The 15,683-nt window shown below is 51.4% G+C and overlaps 1 protein-coding gene across 1 annotated transcript; it reads right to left on the bottom strand.

Moving 5' to 3' along the window:
- Positions 1-4,060: 4,060 nt before the first annotated feature.
- Positions 4,061-6,322, bottom strand: LOC101761757 (3-ketoacyl-CoA synthase 6). Its single transcript, XM_004985110.4, has 2 exons — positions 5,371-6,322; positions 4,061-5,227 (listed from the first exon to the last, which is right to left on the bottom strand). Exons 1-2 carry the CDS (start codon positions 6,079-6,081, stop codon positions 4,454-4,456), a joined length of 1,485 nt encoding a protein of 494 aa, XP_004985167.1. The 5' UTR covers positions 6,082-6,322; the 3' UTR covers positions 4,061-4,453.
- Positions 6,323-15,683: the final 9,361 nt, after the last annotated feature.

Here is a 15,683-nt window from a genome sequence, read left to right as displayed (position 1 = left end):
GATTTCTAGATGCCTGTGGCTTGATGGCATTAGCTCAACATGCATTCAGCTGTCCATAACAGCGAATGCTAATGCTGATGCACCTTTCTCTCTGCTTCTATAAGTATGGTTGGCTTATACTCCTCTGGTGTTATGTCCTGATCAATGTATTTTTTTTCAAAGAAAATACATTTCATTGAGTTAGAAGTCCCTTTAGTAAAAGAAATTTGTATTATCTGATCATAAAATAAAAGGAACATCATTTTGGCATCTTCATTGATACCTTGATGTAAACCAGTCTACTTTTTAATCCTGCATGTGCACCTTTCATGATTTCTGGACAAAGACAGGCATGCATGCTGCGCTGTTCATCTTCTAACAAAAATATCCAGTTATTATACAGGGACACACCACACATCATTCGGTGTGCATTTAACAATTCATGAAGACTACACTTCAACATAACTAATCCACAATGATGCGTATTGGAAGAAGCTACTTTAGGATGGTGCTTATAGGTCTATAGATTTATTGAGTTGCCTGTTAATTGAGAATGTATAGCTAACATGTTCCATGCAATAGTGATTTTCTGTAGCACCTCTGCACTATATCACTATGGTAGGGTCTACAACTGGTACTTGTTTGACTTAATCTAATTAACAGCATGTATAACACGGTCACTCTAGAAAAGAATTAAGCCTTCCTTTTTTTTTGAAGCCTCATGGAAATAGGGTTATTGATGAATTATAAACAGTATGCTTGCACAGCCACTGGGATACTAAGTTTTTCTTTTCAAAACGCAGTGCGTTGCCGACGCTCACATACACGCATGCACCCTCACCCACTATGAATAATCCTTACCAGTTGAACGTGAGTTCCCTTTGGGATATTAAAGTTGTGGTTCCGTGCCTTTGTTTTCGTAAGATGTTATTGATATCTCCATAACCATTGTACTGATCTACTACAGTACTCTCTTTTGTTGAAAAACTTCTCTGTTATCCCTTTCCCTTCTTGACATTTCTAGTTATTTACTAGTTTATCGGTCTGTTCTCTTTTTCATTTGCTTAAATAACTTGCTGAATTATCTCTCAGTCTGTTCTACCCGAGATCCTGTTACTCATCATTTCTTTAGGAATCATTTTTTTGTGCTGTCCAAGTCAAAACTGGAAACAGACCTCCTTTTAGAAAATGCAGTTAGTCATTACTTAAAGTCAAACCATCTAAGTAATCTGTTCCACTGATTTCCTATTAATGTTGTATCGATGTATGTCAACACTTTGACCAGTATTGGTGTTTATTTAATCCTTAACAGTTTAACACCAGATTAACAAACTACGAATCAACTTTGTAACACATTTCTTAAGCAGTTGAAGTCTAATATAGCTGCAAGTATTTGAATATGTATGCACGGACCTGTGGAGACACTTTGAAGTTTTATCAGAAGCATCCTTCTGAAATCTGAAGTCTGTGTTGACTGATGGATGCAGTACAACGGTACTAGAAACAGATAATGCTGGGAAATTGCAGTGCAGTTACAGGGATATCATGATATCGTATTGAAATCATACTGCTGAACCCATGCTTATCAAGTAAGGTTTCCTTTTGACTGCATGTGACAAATTGTTTCTTTCCTTGTCAGTGCGTCATGCTGGTTTGGTGTCAAACGAAAAATGTTGCATGCCACTGACGAGGAGATTCCCCAGCCAAAAGGGACCATCTCTTTCTCATGAACCTTGTGTGTGAGAAGGTAGAACACGAATGCTCACTGCTGCCACGTCCAGCAAATTTTGCGGCAGGAAGTTAGCATTCGTTGCTTATGCTTGTCAACTGTTGCCCAGAATCTTTTTATAGAAAAACCGGTAAAGTTAGCTTTTTGTTTGCTTAGGCACAGTGATCTTTGCACAGTAGAAGCTCATCATCATCATCAATCCAAGTGTTGCTCATGCTTGTCAAATTTATCGTGCAATGCGTGTGGTTCACAAAATTGAATTCAGTGTTGATCGCGATACTTCAAGGTGGAGAAATGATGATCTGGTTTCTAGCTTGCTCTCACGAGTTCATCATAAATGGGGCGCAGAAGTACGAGCGGTTCATCGCAGAGTCTCGTCACGGACTCACGGGCATGGCACCATCAAAAGTACGTGCCGCTGAAGCAAATTAACGTTTAAGAGTTCGGTACTGCACTGCAGCTAGTACCTACATTGTTGACAGCTGAGTCCCTCCGTTGACAGACACGGCTGGAGAATTCGGATGAGAAGATGGGAGAGGGGAGAAAATGTTAGTTACTAGTGGCATGAACCATGAAGCGATGCGTTTACCGTTTTATTCACTGTCACTGCTGCTATTTCGGGGTCCGAAATTCGTACGGTTGTGCTCATCCAAAGTTAATGCTTGACAGCGCTGTTTCTCCGATAGGAGTTGCTCACCGAACAGTGTGAATTGAGTACTCCTACGGGTCCTGTCCATGTCAACCGATCCCGGCCTGGCCCGGCTCTACGTGCCACACCACCACCGCCGAGCCGAGCGCCGGGAAAGGGGTCTCGTCGCCCCGGTTGCCCGTCTTCCCTTCCCCTTGCCAAGTTGCCAGCACAGCCTCCACGGCCCCCGTCCAGCAGCGGCAACAGCGACGCGCTCGCTGGCTCCGCCCGCCTCATAATAACTCCCGCTCCCTTTCGCGCCAACCGAACAAACAACACCCCCGGCCGTGGCGCGGCGCGGTGCGGTGCGGTGCCAGGCGGGAGAGAAAGAGGAGGAAGAGGCTGGCGGCTGGCTCGGTCGCTCATTTGCTCGGCCGCCCAACCAACACCAACCCGGCGCCAGCCAACGCATTTAACGCCTCCCAACCGCGACGCGACGGGAGCGAGCGGCCGAGGCGGTGCGCTAGAGCTAGCTGCCCGCCGGGTGACGCTACGCTACCCCCCACCCCACCCATGGCCCTTGCCCCCACCGTCTCTTTTTAGTATTATTAAACTTGCTCGGCCCTGGACGACGAGCGAGCACCGGCCAGCGGCTAGCCGATTGCGGCAGCGCCGTGGCCACGCAATCGGCTAGCCGCCGAGGCCGAGCCCCCTCTCCTGCTTGGCACCTCCCGTGCGATGGCCGGCCGGTGCCGGTCGGCCATTAACTGCCACCCCAACCCAACCACAGACACCACGCGGCTTGGTTGTCACCAGAACACAGCTGCCCGGCTCGCCTGCCAGTGCCAGCCCGTGCGCATGCGCACCCACCCACCCGCCGTGCGCCTCGCAATCAGGACCCGATCAGCCCGGCACGCGACATGGATGGCACGGTGAGGATGGCCGCGTGCCCGAGCGTGACGTGAGGCCGCCCTGCGCTGCGGGATGCGCTTCAGGCGAGCGGAGCTGCTCCTTGTCATGAATGCAGAGGAGCTCCGAGATGTTGTGAGGTGGAGCAGGAGCCAGGAGCACTGGAGCAGAGGTGACCCTGCCCTGCTATTCAAGGAAGAACCTGTTCCGGGATGGTTGTCGCCATGCCAACCGCATCCGCATTGCATTTAACTTGGGGTTACCAGAAAAGAGGTTGGACTTTTCTTGGTAGTACAGCAAATTCGGACACTAAAAGGGAGGCTCAAGGGATATAAAACGCATGTGCAGCCACATCCAAGTCAGGATCAGAAATCATTTCCATTATTATTCTTCTCGTGTAAAATAGGTGCACGGAGTTGTACCAAGTGATGAACTGATGGCCTTAAGTTTGCCTCACATCGGTCATGCAAAAAAAAAAACCTTCCAGTATCAGCGTGAAGAACAGCAACAAAAAAAACTCTGACAAGTAACCATTTGAATTTGAACTGCGTAATCGATTTAATCAGCGTGCAAGCGCCAAGTGGTCCTAGTGAACATATGACCCTTTTTGTTATAAAAAATCGATAGATCATGAGTAGCTCGTGTTCGCGCTTATAAACAACTGGCAAGCAAATGCCAGCAGCTAATAAGCATTAATCAGCAGCGCTATCTCCCAACAGCAGCTCCACGTGGCAATCTCAATGATACTCCAACGCATCACTTGATCCCAGTCGATATCACATGATAGACTATTTCCACAAGCAATTGACAGGAAATTAGCAAGCGGGGATGATTGACTCCAATAACTATCAGGAGAATGCATGTATCCCTTTCACCTGTTACAACATGGATTACAATTTACAAGTGCTCGGTTCGTTCCCATCCAAGTTCAAAACCACCCAATCCCTGGCATAGGACAATTTTGACAGCACGCATCCAACAACAACTAATTTAATCTCCTGTGATGATCATCCCTTGTGTGACACATCCAGCGACCAAAGTATGGATCTTTACCCTTTTCAATAGCCAAAAAAAAAACGAAGAGAAGAAGAGAACGAAGAAGAAAGAACAAGAAACAGCACAAAGCTCCAGATTTTTAAGCGAAATGCTTCGCGGGACGTACAGGTACAGTACGGCGGTGGCGGCGGTCGAGCTCGCTCCCTCATCGGTCACAGCTTGACGACCTCCGGGATGTCGACGGGGTAGCGGTCGATGCAGTCGTCCCATGGCCCGTTGGTGGGCGTCTTGATGCTGCGGAGGCACTTCCAGACGGCGCTGTTGCACTTGAACCCGCTGCCGAAGCCGATCTGCCACACGCGGTCGCCGCGGCGCATGCGGCCCTTGGCCTCGATGTAGGCGAGCTCGTACCAGAGGGAGCTGCTCGACGTGTTGCCGAACCGGTGCAGCGTCATCCGGGACGCCTCCACGTGCCGCGCCGACAGCTGCAGGTTCTTCTGGAGCTCGTCGATGACGGCGCGCCCCCCGGCGTGGATGCAGAAGTGCTCGAACGCCAGCTTGAAGTCCGGGATGTAGGGCTTCCACTTCTTGTTGATGAGCTTGCGCCCCACCAGCCGGAAGAAGAAGAGCAGCTGCTCCGACATGGGCAGCACCAGCGGGCCGATGGTCGTGATGTTGGACTTGAGCGCGTCGCCGGCGATGGCCATGAGCTCCTTGGACAGCGAGATGCCCGAGAACCCCTGGTCGTCCTCCTCCTGGTACACGCACCGGTACGCGCGGTCGTCGGCGCCCTTGTGCGTCCTCACCACGTGCACCAGGCGGTACTTGGCGCGCCGGGCCTCGCGGCGCCGGTTCGACAGCAGGATCGCCGCCGCGCCCATCCGGAAGAGGCAGTTGGGCAGCAGCATGTCGCGCCGGGTGCCCTGGTAGAAATTGGGCGTGATGATCTCCGTCGACACCACGAGCGCGTTCGAGTTCGGGTGCACCTAACAAGTGATCAATCAATCGGACGATTAGTTCTGTGTGGTTTTACTCACTTACTCCGAGTCAAGCTTTATTAGTGATAAAGAACAAGCAAGATCAGCTCGGAATTGAGTATGATTCGTTGATTAATATATCTAATTATTACCTGGAGCATGTCGCGGGCGAGGTCGATGGAGATGAGGCCGGCGCTGCACCCCATGCCGGAGAGGTTGAAGCTGCGGATGTTGCTGCGGAGCTTGTACTTGTTGATGATCATGGCGGAGAGCGAGGGCGTCGGTGAGAAGAGGCTGCAGTTGACGACGAGGATGTCGATGTCCTTGGGCTTGAGCCCCGTGCGTCGGACGAGGTCGTCTATGGCGGAGAAGATGACGAGCTGCGCCTCTGCGCGCGATGCCTCCATGCTGGGGTTGGGCGGGATGTAGTGGTTGGCGGGCGGGAGGCACGTGTCCTCCCCGAGCCCGGAGCGCTCGAGGATCCTGGTCTGGAAGCGCACGCTCTTCTCATCGTCGCTGATGAGGCGCGTGTGCTCCATGAAGGTGGCGAAGGGCACCCGGCAGCTGGCGGGGGGCTTGTAGCAGGAGTAGTCCACCAGGTACACGGGCCTCGGGCGCGACATGACGTAGACGGTGCCGACGAAGACGACGAGGAACGCGGAGCAGAGGATGTGGACGAGGTCGAGCTCCAGCGACCGCCACAGCGTGAGCAGCTCGCCGGGGCCCAGGCGCGCCAGCTCCAGCGCCGTCGCCGCCATCACCGGCACCAGCAGCAGCGTCAGGAAGTGGTTCACCAGGTACTGGTACCCCAGCTTCACGTACTTGAGGTTCACCGACCCGGAGAACACGCCGCCGCCCGGCATGGCGCCCCCCGCCCTCGCGCGGCGCGGCTCACTTCACTAGTCGATCGATCACTCTCCCTCCCTGCCGCTCGCCTCTGGCCTCTGCTCTCCGCAGGGAACTCGCGGACGCTGCTGCAACCGCGTGCCGTGCGTTGGGCGCAGTGGGAAGCTAGGGAGAACCGGGGCGCTGCGTCGCGGTGTTTTGTGTGGGGGTACGTTGGCCTGGCGAGTTGGGGTGTTTGTTTGCGGAGGAGACGTGGTGCCGTGGTGGGGTCTTAATATAGTGGGCGAGCCGGGAAAGGGGGCGCCCGTAATTAAATCCGGGGCAGATGGGTAGTTTAAATGAGAGCCCGGCTACCGCCACCAACCGGAGGAGTTAGGGGTTGGCCACTGGGGGCGGGGGCCTGCCTGCCTCCGGCTCCGGTGCTCCGGCGCTCGCATCCGCCTGCAGCACTGCAGCTTCGGGCACGCGCGCGCACGGGGTTTTGGTAAGCAATTTCGGGAAAACAGCGAGGATTTAGCGAGGGGTGAGGAGACGACGGTTGAACGTACGGGTGCGTGACGAACTGTAGCGCACGCGAGGATCGGTGTGCGACGATCAAGTGGTGGGGATGGGTCGATCAGGTTGTCGTCCCGGTGCGCGGAGGAAGCCGTTGGTGGGCAGGAACGGGAAGGTACTCTACGGCTTTCGCGGCTTGCCTGGCGCAGCTTGGACCGGCAGTTAATGGCGATGTCGATCGGCCATTTGCCAACGGCCAAGGGTACGACCGCGCACCGTGTTGTTGGTAGCATTAGCAAGGCCGCACTGTTCCGTCCAGGGAGAGGGAGACAAGTGTTGGTTGTGGTTGTGAATTGCGCCACTCCAAATTGTTATCGTCAAAACTCAATTGATGAAAAAAGGAGTAGCTAAATTTCAGAGAGAGCAGTCGAATTCCATCAGCTGCCAGGCCATTTGTTGGAATCCTTCATGATCATGCCGTTGCCATGCTAGCGGGAGTAGTGAACTGATGCGGACTGGTTGAGCTTCAGTGGTTTGGGAAAAGGAAAAAGGCACGAGAGAAGGGAGGGAAAATCGGTGATGAGCAAGGCTCATATGAAGTAATCGTTGCATCTGAATCTCACACCAATCATACCAAGTACATAATCAAGGTACAGACGTTTGCTTGAGATAAAGGGGGCAGAGAGGTGCAGATGAACACAGCGCATATTTCCCACACATTGTGGCCGCACCCAAAGTTGGATCAGGCCTCTCAGCCTCTGCACAATTCATAAAAACAAGTAATCAAAATAGTACTTAGTACAATCTAATAAGGGGAAGGGAAATTTGTCTTTCTATAGTTTCAAAAATAAAAAGAAGGGGGTCCCTTCTAGAGAGATCGGAGCACAGAGCATTGAGGGAACTGGCAGGACTCCTGCCCTCCGTGTCCTTTTACCTCTAGCAAGCATCACAGTCTGCAGTCATGTAGTACATCCGGGTCAGTAGTACTTCATATGACTGCGGTTAAACTTTCTTGTGCATGTACGGCAACACATGCAATGGCTGGCCTGATTTGGCTACCTTGCTCGTGCCACCAAACCGGGTCAGAACGATGCGATAGCAACGGCTTCAGAGCTTCCACATGTGCAAATCAATCCTCTGCTGGTACTGGTACCTTCTGCTTGCACAATTAAAGCCCTGCTGTGCTGGATCAAGATGAACGCTCCCGCCCGATTCTCGCACAATGCACAGGCAAAGCACTGAACTGTTTCCCCTCATCTGGAGAGGTTAGAGGATTGAGAAATGGCGAGATGTCGTTCACCTGCCCTGGAAAACCATCCTCAGCTCGTTCTCAAAGCCAAAAACTCATGATCAGGCTGGTTTCTGGAAGCAGCAGTAAAACTTCTCTTCTTGTTGTTGATGTTTTTTTTTGTCTGTTCACGCGTGCTGGTATATAGGACAGATTTATAGATGGAGCCACTGCAGCAGTCGCGTGTGTCGGGTCGGCATCACAATGCACCTGCAAAACCTTGAATGCTTGGCCTCAGCTCGATCCGATCGATTCGCTGTAGCACGATGCGCTGCGTGCTCCGTTTGGACGAAATCTGTGTCACTGGCAAGCTGCTCCTGCTGGCCAGTCATCTTTTGATGGCTTCAAGTACGCGTGCTTTGCAGATTTGGAAATGCAACCCTGATATAGCACTCCTTTTCCTTGTACAATATAGAAATGGAGTGGTTCAGACTTCAGAGGGCAATGCTGGAGGACTGAACGAAGAGTTAGCTATGAGGAAGGAGTTGAGCTCGCAAATAAAGGAGAACGTTGAGATCCTGACAAAAGCCGTTCCATGACCTAAGCCAAATTCAAAGCTTTTTGGAAGTGCAGGTGCTGAAGAATGATAGATGGAGAAAGCGAACAGCTGCTCATCTGTACTAACCACCCTATCTCCCAATTTCTCGGAGCAGATAAACACACAGTAGCAATGTGGTCCGCTTCGGGCCAGTGCAAGCATTAACGTACTAGTCTGAAATGGGCCAATCAAAAGCTCAGGACCAGGAAACGTTTGTCTACGTGGTGTCCAAACCGCACTGTGACAATTGAATATTTACGTGCCTGCGTCAACAGTCACTTTGGCCATGGTTTGGACTTCAGACTTCAGAAGAGAATCAGAGTAGACGAAACGAACCCCAGCTGTGGCCGGCGCTGCTTTTAGGTGAGCCAAAGCTGATAGCGTCACCAACAGCTCAGGCATGAATCTTTGCTTTATTTTTTTCTCCAAAAGGCCAAAACTATAGGACAATATTTCAGCCTCATGTCTTGGTTTCATTGTTGGCTAAATAATGGCGCAACATTTGCAAGAACAAGAATACAGCACGCCTGCTCCCCGCGTGGAGGAACAGTAGTATAAGGTGCAGTAGCCGCCGAGATCGGATTTTCAAGGTCAGGACGCGTGGCGATGGCGAGGGCTGTCTCTGTTTGGAGTTGGGGGTTGGGAGGCGTCATGCACGAAGCTAACGCTCTGAACGCGTCGTCCGTCTCATCCGTCGGCCTGGTGTGTATGTACGCCATTGCTGGGCAGTCACCGTCAGACCTCATGAGATGAGAGCTGTACCCAGTACCCACACCGCCATTTATGCGGCCTGCAGGTGCTATCCTGTTTGGTTGACGTCTCTGCCGTGAGGTGAGCCAGCAGCCGCCCTCGCGTATGATACGCTATATCTGGACCACCGCACCTGTTTTTTTAAATTTCCTTCCGAACTGTTCGTAGATAATGTTATATGCTACTTTAACAAATAAAAATAAACTATTTTTATTTAAAAGAGTTATATATGACAATATTTTTTTTGAAAAAGGGTATACAGATCAATAAAGGTTCGGTACAGAGGGAGCTTAGACGACGATGCTAGGGTTACCAGCTTATAGATGAGTACCTAGATCAACAGTTTATATATGACAATAGTTGGTTTTCAGGATGAATCTAATAACATCACTTTTACGTTATAATTTTTTAAAATTAATAGTGAAAATTAAGAATGTTTATCTTAAAATGGTAAACTTAGAAATGCTTATATTTATGGATATTTGTGGATAGAAAAAAGTACGGTGGACTGAGTTATTTGGGCAACCATCAGCGTATAAATGGCAACTGCTAATCCAAACCGATTTTGGCGTGCGTAGACGTTGTGTGTTACCTGCAATCTCTCTCTCTCTCTCTCTCTCTCTCTCTCTCCCCCCCCCCCCCTCTCTCTCTCTCTCCCCCTCTCTCTGCATCTTCCCCAGCGAAGTGGTTATGAATGGCAATCGGGACAAGCCCATACATATGTTACGGATGAAACATATGCATGCGGTTATCAGTTGAGCATGTCTTAACGCGCGCTGTACTAATTTTGCATGAAATATCCTTCAAGCTCATGCGAGATTTTGGTTGGATATACTTGTTTCTCGTGATTTCACCGACAAAATTGATCGCGAATCTGTCGAACCTCATTAGCCGTCAGTACAGTGCTATCAGCGTCCGCCATACCAGCAAGACGACGAAGTGACTCTGACAACACAGTAGTAGCAGACCAACTTCAACTTGACAACACCAAGGGAAGCAGCTTGACTTGCTTCTAGAAACGAAAGGAACGGCAATGAAAGCCTTGACTTGTTTGTTTGATGGGAGTCAAACATGAGTAACAAGCCTCCCCACGTGGACGTGGAGACATCAGACTCGGAGTGAATTCAGGTCAAAGTTTGGCTGACATTACACTCGTCAGGCTTATCCATCTGCATACTAATGGTTCAACGAACTCAACTGTGCGTGCAGTGCACCCCCATTCGCAGTTTCCTTTTCATACGCGTGCACTCGCGGTGCTACGTGACACGGCCGTCAGATCAGATTTTTTTTTTGAAAAGGAGTCAGATCAGAATCAGATGCTGCCGGAGCTGCGCGACAGCGACTACACACGAAAGAAAAAGGCATCTGCCGGCCGATCCCGCCGTATCCGTCCGCCGCGATGAATTGCAGCCTGGTCCGGGTGTGGTTGGGCATTGGTGAGTTTGGTCGCCGGTAGGGTGATCTAATCGATCCCAAGAAAAAAACACTTCGACGACGCCTAGATTCTTCAGTTTTCAGCTTCACGACGGCACGCATCGATCGCCTCGGCTGGTTATAACCTTAAGCCGTATCTGGCAGCAAGTTAAGTTTGGTGCCGGATCAATCATCAATCGTGCATTGGGTCTTGAGACCACGCACGCACTGGCCGAGGTAGCTGTGTCAGCGAGCCCAATTGCGTTTGATAGCTTTGAGAGACCTGCTGCTAACAGCCGGCCTGATCAAGTGATCATGCAGTCTTGTACGAAGTATATGCATCGGCTCTGTGTTTGCGTGCTCGGGACGTTTCTTTCAGGAAATGGGGTGGTGTACGTTGGGTTGGTGGATGGGTAGATCTGCAGAGGCGGAATGAACGCTCACATGCATGCATGTTCTATTGGAAAATTTGGGCGAGTGTGTATCTGTTGTAGAGCTTCGCTTTCAGCATGTGATGGTTCTGGTCGATCGTAGTGTGCACCAGTTGTTCAATTCGTACGAGAGATGTTTGTTTTTTTTTCTCACCTAGTAGGCCGGGCTATAGCTAGCTATAGATATATGTATAGTTGTGGTTGAGTCATTTTACCGATCAGATTTCGTACCCAAAAAAAAAGAACATGGGTCACAGGCTGACATGGTATATAGCCTTGGCTCTTGGGAGACCCCGGCAGGTGATCATCTTACCGTGCAAACACAATTAACAGCGGCATCTGGTTCCAAAACGGTTAGTAGCTAGAGATAATACAAGTGCCATAGCTCGCTCACTCTCTCGATCTTACCTCGTCATCTGACTATAAACACATATGTTCGTACGAGGAGTTCTACGTCAAAGGCTGGTACGTACAGTATTCAATGTTTTCCTTTTCTCAAGACTTATACAGCTACCTGTATTTCAAGATCTCCGCATCTGAACTCTGAAGTACTCATAAACTGGACTTATTAGGAGTACCACCGTCCGTACGCACGAGGACATCAGGAAAACGATGCCTTCCAGACCTGATGGCCCTGCATTGCTTCCGGTAGCTGAGCACTTACGAACTGCATGACGATGCAGCTAACCAGAACGGAATCGACGTACGGCTCTACACTCCATATGGATCAGTACACAAAATAAACACTAATCATCAATCGTTGTTCAGAGAAAACAAACACTGATCAAATTAAAACAAATCTATCGACTTTCCTTCAAAAAAGAAAACAAATCTATCGACTAGGTCGATCGGTCTCAACTCACGGCGTCGCTTTCGAAGAGCTAGCGCGCGTCAGCTGGATAGAATAGATGATGTTGCCGCGGTTAGACCCAACTGTTCAACCAACCGTTTCCTAATCCGTCTTTAAGATGTCCAGTAATCATCGCGTGCAGGTGAGCCGACCTAGACCGGCCGATAGGCCCTCGCGTACACACGCAAAGCAATCTCTCTCGCCTTGTGGCCGATGACAAGAGCTTTCCACCACATTTTATACGGAAAAAAGTCCTATTTACTTAAGGAAGAGTCGAGTCCGCGTTTCCACCCTAGACTCGAAAAACCGTCCATTTTAACCCCTAAAAACCAGACATATGATCTCCTCTATCCGAATCAAATCTGATTTTGTCCGACGTGGCGCCACATCATTCTTACTACGTGGCAATTGTACGGTGGACCCACATGTCAGCCTTTATCCTCTTCTTGTATCTCTCTTCCCGTCTTCTCTCTCCCCCCTCCACCCAGTAGCTCACACCGGTGCTCCCGCGGCGGCAGTGGCAATGCTGCCGGCGTGCCCCACGCGCCTACCCCTCAGATCCCACCTGCGCCGCTCCTCCGGCGTTGCGTCGCCGCTTGCCGCGCCCCACCCGATTTGACGAACTCTCCCGCCGAGTTAACGGCCCGGCTGGAGCACACTGCGCGGACGCGCGGCCAATCTCCCTCAGGCCAAGGCCGAGGTAGGCGTACCTGAGTGAGAAGAGGATCCAATGCAGCAACGCGTGTCGGAACCCTCCTCTTGAACAGGAAGAGACACTGGAGGCTCTCATGGTGGTCGGCGCTGATGTCCCAGACGACGTCGGGAGAGCCTGAGCGATGCTGCTCGTACAAGTATCCGAAAGCACGCTAGCATCCCAAGTTCCAATTTCCTTTCGTCAATGCACCAATGTCCAACTCTTTCCTTTATCTGTTCATCTCAGTAAGCAAGAAATTCACCAACCTCTTCAAATCAAATCCACTGAAGCATGTCCCCCATGCCACTCCTCTCCCCTGAATCCGTCTAACACAAGCACGTAGCTCTCCCTCAGCTTCAATCGTCGAGCAACCAGCAGCTGATCCAATTTCACCAACTAGCATTGTTGCATCTCACCGAATCGCACATGCAACAGCAGCTCGCCGCCCGCCGTTGGGCCGAGCTAGGAGCTAATGACTAGCCAACATCAAGTCGGATACGTTGACGTGTCCCTGGAGCAGCTCGAGTCGCCAATGTGCCTGGGGCATCGACTGTGACGGACGAACCTTGTAGTACCTAGTACGCCGTGAGCTTCGAGATGGGGCCGGGCATTCCTCCCGCGTCAATTGTTGTTGCCGCCGCTCCCACGTCAATTGTTGTTGCCGCCACTGGCACTTGCAGGACCAGCCGCCTAGGTTGCAGCTCAAAGCGGGTTAGAAGAATCGAGAAAGCAGCATGCCGCCATGAGTGGCGGCGGAGGAGCATCGAGATGGCCGAGCGTGCAGGTGGGGGAAGAGAAGCGCAGGGAGGAAGGAGAAGTGATAGAGGCTGACAGTGGGTCCTATTGCCATGATGTGGCACCACGTCGGATAAAACCGGGTTGGATTCCGGTCGAGGAGGTCACGTGTCCGGTTTCGTGAGTACGAGGAGCCAGAACGGACGGTTTTTGAGTACAGGGTGGAAACGCAAACTCGGCCGTACGTACGCGGGCTACCGGCTCGTCAGCGGTTTCAATGGGCCAGTCAACCACATTTGGAGGCCGGCCCATTAACGAATATGTCAAGACATGGCCGCCAGCCCACCCAAGGAAATTCAGCATTGCGATTTGTGATGCTTATTAATCATCGTCATTCAGAGGCGATGACAGTTGAGGGAGACGATGAAGCCTCAAAGCAGCTATGGCTAACTGCATATTAATAAGGACAGAAACCTAATTGAAATAGAAACCGACTCGGACCTGCTACGGGCTGCACATTAACTGATCATCGTTAGCTCCCCCTCGGCTCATTCATTACCCTCAATCGATGTTGCTTCTGAATTTGAGGCCACAAATACGACTATCACAAGTGACTCTGGAAGAATCTTGCAGAAGTCTAAAAGAATCTTGCAGGAGTGATTTCAGTGCAAATGCTAGGTCGTCGATGCTTGTCCTTTGGGTTTCTGAATACCTTCACGGCTTCACCTCCCACTTCAAAGTGGAGGAAGTACGCCCACGTTACGATTAAGCTCCTGCTAGCTCACTTTTCTTTTTCAATAGGCCTGTGCGTATAGTTCTCGAGTGAGCATGGGGCAAGGCAAACAAAGGTTTTGCGTGGTGGGGCCTGACCTGAACGAAGGAGCGGGAAACCTCACCAACCGATGGGCATGGACGCAACAGAGGACGCCGCGGAGGCGGAGGGTGCGCTGGCTGGGTTTGACAAGCACCAGTCAAGCCGCAGCGATCGATCGGTTCGGGGCTCCATCACACCGCGTCCCCGCTGGCAGAATTTATGGTGCAGGTCAACGAACGAACGACCCACGAACAGGCCCGGCAGGAGCAGGAACGACTCGTCGAGCGACCGGCAGCGAAGGAAGAAGGGTCAAGGGTCGCTGTTGTGCGTTTCGCTTCGTCCAAGGTGCGGTTGGGCGTTGGGGGCCTCTTCATTGCGAGATGCGACGGCGGCAGTGGCAACAGCCTCGCCATTGCGCCGTGACATGCGCCGACGCCGAAAGTTTGTCAGTTCGTGGCCGGCCGACTGGAAGAGAGCAATTCTGATTCGAGATCTGGAACGGCCGCGTACTCAACCGCTTCATTGTCTTTCCGTTCGCGGTTAGAATCATCACCACGTACGTCATCTGCACTCGTGGTTTTCTGCCGCCGTTGTCCGTCGCTGCTGATCTCGGCAGGCGGCCGCCGGCCGGTCTATGTTCGCGGCTGCAGCGGGGGCGGCGCGGCGGATCTACGGCACACGGAAGCAAAAGGCCCGGCGTGTTCCGCAGTTGCCGACGCGCGGCGCGCACGGGTGAGAGACGACGACGTACGACGGCCGTTCCGGCACGTTTCCGCAGCCGCGGCCCGTGGAGTCGTCGCCGACGGATGACGTGCGTGTAACCGCACCGCTGTTGGGGGATGGGGGGTGTTGGGATCGGATCGGATCGGCGGCGGCGGTTCTCGGCGTTCCGCACGTGAGAATTTCTTGTCCTGCGCTTGGCACGGCAGAGTGGTTGGGCAGGTGGTGGTGTTGGCAATTTGGCAGGGACGGGAGGCGGGCCTATTGGCATAATGGGTCCGAGACGTTTCGGCCCAGTTGGTTTGGGTATATATTCGATCTTCCATTTCCGGCCTAAAGAGAAAGGCCGAAGCAAAGTCCAACCAAAACAGGACTTTGTTGTTGGTCCAAAGTCCATGCCTGCTGAAAACTTTTAAGTCCAACCCAAGAGAGAACTGAAAGTTCCGAGTTCCGACTGTCTCGTGGGCTCGTTGTTCTAGGGGTAGGTTCAGTTGAGCGTTGCCCGATTCGTAGTGTGGAATGAACCGATTACCAACCCTTCACTCTTTGGTGGTTGCACCGCGCCCAATTCTTGGAGTGGACTGAACTCGTCGTCGGTCCAACGCGTCACGTCTAAGCAGGTGTTTAGTTGATTAAGCTAAAGTTTAGTTCCTATCATATCGAATCTTCGGAGGATAATCAGGAGGACTAAGTATGAGTTAATTATAAAACTAATTACACAGATGGAGGATAATTCGCGAGATGAATCTATTAAGCCTAATTAATCCATCATTAGCAAATGGTTACTGTAGCAGCACATTGTCAAATCATGAACTAATTAGGCTTAATAGATTCATCTCGCGAATTAGGCTCCATCTGTGCAATGAGTTTTGTAAATAGTCTATATTCTAA

The sequence above is a fragment of the Setaria italica genome, chromosome IX (genome assembly GCF_000263155.2).
Source record: "Setaria italica strain Yugu1 chromosome IX, Setaria_italica_v2.0, whole genome shotgun sequence".
Taxonomy (NCBI): Eukaryota; Viridiplantae; Streptophyta; class Magnoliopsida; order Poales; family Poaceae; genus Setaria; species Setaria italica.
Note: the sequence above shows the minus strand (reverse complement) of the source record. Positions and strands in the feature narration are given on the sequence as shown.

What these genes read in the sequence shown, in the direction of transcription:
- LOC101761757 (XM_004985110.4), bottom strand. Translation starts at nt 6,081, where the DNA reads ATGCCGGGCGGCGGCGTGTTCTCCGGGTCGGTGAACCTCAAGTACGTG. An exon ending in TCGCCCGCGACATGCTCCAG is followed by an intron (nt 5,228 to 5,370) that starts GTAATAATTAGA and finishes ATCACTTGTTAG; the next exon opens with GTGCACCCGAACTCGAACGC.